The sequence below is a fragment of the Pituophis catenifer genome, unplaced genomic scaffold, assembly GCF_029215685.1.
Source record: "Pituophis catenifer annectens isolate HBS135680 unplaced genomic scaffold, rPitCat1.0.hap2 SCAF_1, whole genome shotgun sequence".
Taxonomy (NCBI): Eukaryota; Metazoa; Chordata; class Lepidosauria; order Squamata; family Colubridae; genus Pituophis; species Pituophis catenifer.
The window spans coordinates 10,384,361-10,388,345 of record NW_027256881.1 but is presented as its reverse complement, the minus strand read 5'-3'; the positions used below and the strand labels follow the sequence as shown (position 1 = coordinate 10,388,345).

Below are 3,985 nucleotides of genomic sequence, written 5' to 3'. Positions count from 1 at the left end.
GTTATAGGAACAACTTGACAGTGCAATTAATAACCCGGAGAGGCATGATCACACCTTTGCTATATATGTTCAAGGACTTGATTGCCTAAATGGCCTCTTTCAATTTTCAAATGAACACATAAAGAAAGAACGGAAGAGTCACACACCACCAATAAGGTAAAAGTTCCCCGTGCACATATGTGCTAGTCGTTCCCGGCTCTAGGGGGCGGTGTTCATCTCCGTTTCAAAGCCGAAGAGCCAGCGCTGTCTGAAGATATTTCTGTGGTCATGGGGCTGGCATGACTAAACGCTGAAGGCACACAGAACACTGTTACCTTCCCACCAAAGGTGGTCCCTATTTTTCTACTTGCATTTTTTTCGTCCTTTCGAACTGCTAGGTTGGCAGAAGCTGGGACAAGTAACGGGAGCTCACCCTGTGACGCGGTATTAGGGATTCGAACCGCTGAACTGCCAAGCTTTTGATTGACAAGCTCAGCATCTTAGCCACTTAGCTACCGCATCCCTTACACACTCATCAATATCTGACCTAATTGCAAGTACAGGTAGTCCTTGACTTACGACCACAACTGAGCCCAACATTTCACTTAACATTTGTTAAGTGAATTTTACCAGCTCTCTTGCTACGGTTGATAAGTGAATCACTGCAGTTGTTAAGTTATTAACATGGTCGCTAAGTCAATCTGGCTTCCCCATGGACTGAAGGTTGCAAAAGGTGATCACATGACTCCAGGACATTGCAAGCATCATAAATATGAGTCAATTGCCAAGTGTCTGAATTTTGATCATGTGACCATTGGGATGCTGCAACGGTCTTAAGTGTGAAAAATAGTCATAAGTCACTTTCTTCAGTGCCGTTGTAACTTTGAACGATCACTAAATAAACTGTTGTACATTGAGGACTACCTGTATACATATCTGTACAAAAGGGAAGGGCTGCTGTTTATGAAGATAAAGACTCTGTGTGACAATTGTGACCCTACAAACATTTGTGCATTTTCCACATTGTAGTCATCATTATAAGGATAAAGGTTCGTTCTCCGAGCTTGTGGATTGGTTTCCGAATGTTTCGTTACCAAGCTAGGTAACATCTTCAGCTGATGATACTGACATCCCATAAACTCCGCTGAGGATGTTACCTAGCCTGGTGTTGTAGCCCGTACGCAGCCTGTGCAGCTAGTAACTGATTCAGACAGCGAGGAGGCTGGTGTGGTGCTGCGCCAGCAGCTTGTGCAGCTGGCACTCGAATTGGACAATGAGGAAACTGGAGAAGATGTGGTGCCAGAGGCGGGGATTCAGCCAGGGCCTTCAGAACCTCCAGAAGCTCCCTTAAGTGAAGAGGATGAAGAGGAGGAGCCTTTTCTCGATGCACGGGCACGCAGAGCTGCCAAAAAGCAGGAGTGGCTCCTCAGGAGGAGGTCTCCTTGAGAGTAAGGCTTGGGGCTAATTGACCACTCCCTTAGCCTATTTAAGGAGGAACGCAATTTGCAGGGAACAACTTTGTTCACATACCTTTGTGTCTTGTCTTGCTTATCTTATCAGCTTCCTGCAAATTGCTTCTGGGCATTCTGCCAACCACAGTAAGCTTTCAGTTATTATTCTTTGAATTCTTGGCGGCTGTTAATGCAGTTAATTAACAGCTGTTGTTGCAAAAGACTGATTTATTTAGTAAACCAAGGTTTGAACGAACTTTGTGTGTGCTGCATTCTTTGGAGTCCGTAGCTGGGGTAATGTGCCTGGTAATGAAACATTCGGAAACCAATCCACAAGCTCGGAGAACCAACCCTCATCCTACACCCAAGCTACAGATATTCACCACTATTGCAAAGTCATCATTATGTTAAAGAAGACCCTAAAATATTTGCAAATAAAGAGAAATTTTAAAAGAAATAAGAACATGACAATACACTGCTGGATCAACTTATGGCGCATTCTTAGTCCAATGATCATTCACGGTAGTGGCCAATTAGATGCATCTAGGGGCAAGAGAAACTACTACCATCTCCTGAAACTAATATTTGAAGCCACATGGTCCCAAATCAAGAGATATCATTCTCACAACTAATAGCTTTTGGTTGACCTTTCTCTATTAATTTATTCAATTGTCAGGGTTCCAAGTAATAGACCCATAGCAAGCAAAACTCCAAGGCAGGTGGATTCCTCAAAGAATAGTATTATTGGATATATTATATTGGCACAGATCTGGTGAAAACCGACTCTGAAGGTTCCGGCGGTTTTCACCTAATTAAAAGTAAAAGGTTTCCCTCAACCACTTGTGGGTTGCTATCGGTTCGCCCTGGATTGGGCAAACTGGTAGCAGCAGTGGCAGGAAGCTCCACCCACCCACCCGTATACTTCTGCACATGTGCAGAAGCATCACAAGTGCATGCACACGCACAAGCAAACCAGTAGCAAACTAAATTGAACCCCACTACTACCCTCAACCCCAAACAATCAGTCACATGGTCCAATCAAGACACTGTCTGGTTGCCTGGTGACCTCACTCCTCCTTCCTCAGCCCAGGTGTGAGAATGTCCTTGGTTCCCAAGAGAAAGTATTTTATTTTGGCTACAAAACCCCAGCTATCTCTAATCCCCACCTCCCTATCCCTCAGCTCCAGTGTGGCAACACTGAAGCTGCAACATGGCTTCGGTCAGGTCAACTTCAGGGTTAACACCAATCTTGCTTTAAACCCACCCAAGACATTCCACATCAACATCCATGTCACGTACTTGCAGTGGTGGATTGCCCCTGGTTCGCACCAGTTCGCAAGAACTGGTAGTAAAACCGGCAGGAGGCCCCATCCACTGCCCCAGATGTCATCATCAACAATCTGCGCATGTGTGAGCGATCCCATTGCGAACCGGTGGTAAAGGTAAGTAGAACCCACCCCTGTGTACATGGATATGCAGGAGACATGATTTGAAGAGTTTTGGAGAACTTTCCACTCTTCTGCCAAGATCATAGAGCAGTGATGGCTAACCTTTTTGCCATCGCATGCCAAAAGTGGGGGGAGTGTGTGGGAGGTCACTCGCACACGTGCCCACACCAATAATTCTATGCGCCCGCCCCCCCCCCAGCGTGCAACCCTCTGTGCTCCCCCCCACTTTTGGCATGCAATGGCAAGGTAGGCCTGTTTTTCGCTCCCCCCAGGCTCCAGAGCCTTCCTAGGAGCCTGGGGAGGGCAAAAATGGCCTTTCCCACTCCCCCAGAGGCCCTCTGGAGGCCGGAAACAGCCTTTTCCTGACTTCCGGTAGGCCCAAAAGGTCCTGGATGCATGCTGGAGCTGAGCTCGCGTGCCCACTGATATGGCTCCGTGTGCCACCTGTGGCACGCATGCCATAGGTTCGCCATCACGGTCATAGAGGAATAGAAGTCTGAACGAATGAATGAAATGGGGAGTGTTTTACTTTCTTCCTATCCAGAACTCTTTGGCTTCCTGGAAAATGAAATAGCTTCAGGAAACCAACAAAGAGAAAATAAATTGTAACACTTGCCAGGTGGAGAACTCCATTGATCTGTCCCTCTGCAAAGATTCTTCTGAGATCTTCTCCTTGACCATAGGAGACTCTTCCCTTTGATCTCCTTCTGGTTTGGGATGGCCTTCTCCATGTTGTGCAGTCAACCCCATTGGGCGAAAGAGAGAGAAAGAGAGAGATGGCCCTTCCTGGGAGAACCAGAAATCCTTCACCGGAACATCAATGGCAGCAATGTGACTCTGTAAACAGTTGGACAGAAAATATAATTTCACAGGTTGTCCCAGTCTATCACATTGAAAACAACCTATTTTCTATTATTCATAATGTCCTTTCTTTCAGTCCGCTCTTCTTTTTAAATCCTTCTTCTTTTTTTTAACACCAGCTCTTTAGGAATAACAAAATAACAGTGAATCATTACAACTGTGTAGCAGATGTTTGGAAATTAATAGGAGCACAGTGCTATGAAAAAAAACATAACATTAATTGATGAGTAAATGGACCACATTTAT

General features: G+C 45.6%; 1 protein-coding gene across 1 annotated transcript in view; it reads right to left on the bottom strand.

Annotated features, from left to right (window-relative positions):
* Positions 1-3,628, bottom strand: part of CALN1 (calneuron 1) — a 307,225-nt gene extending 303,597 nt beyond the window's left edge. Inside the window, exon 1 of the mRNA XM_070945568.1 lies at positions 3,491-3,628. Coding sequence (XP_070801669.1) covers positions 3,491-3,628 — 138 coding nt within the window. The remainder of the gene's footprint in view (positions 1-3,490) is intronic.
* Between the last annotated feature and the right edge of the window lie 357 nt (positions 3,629-3,985).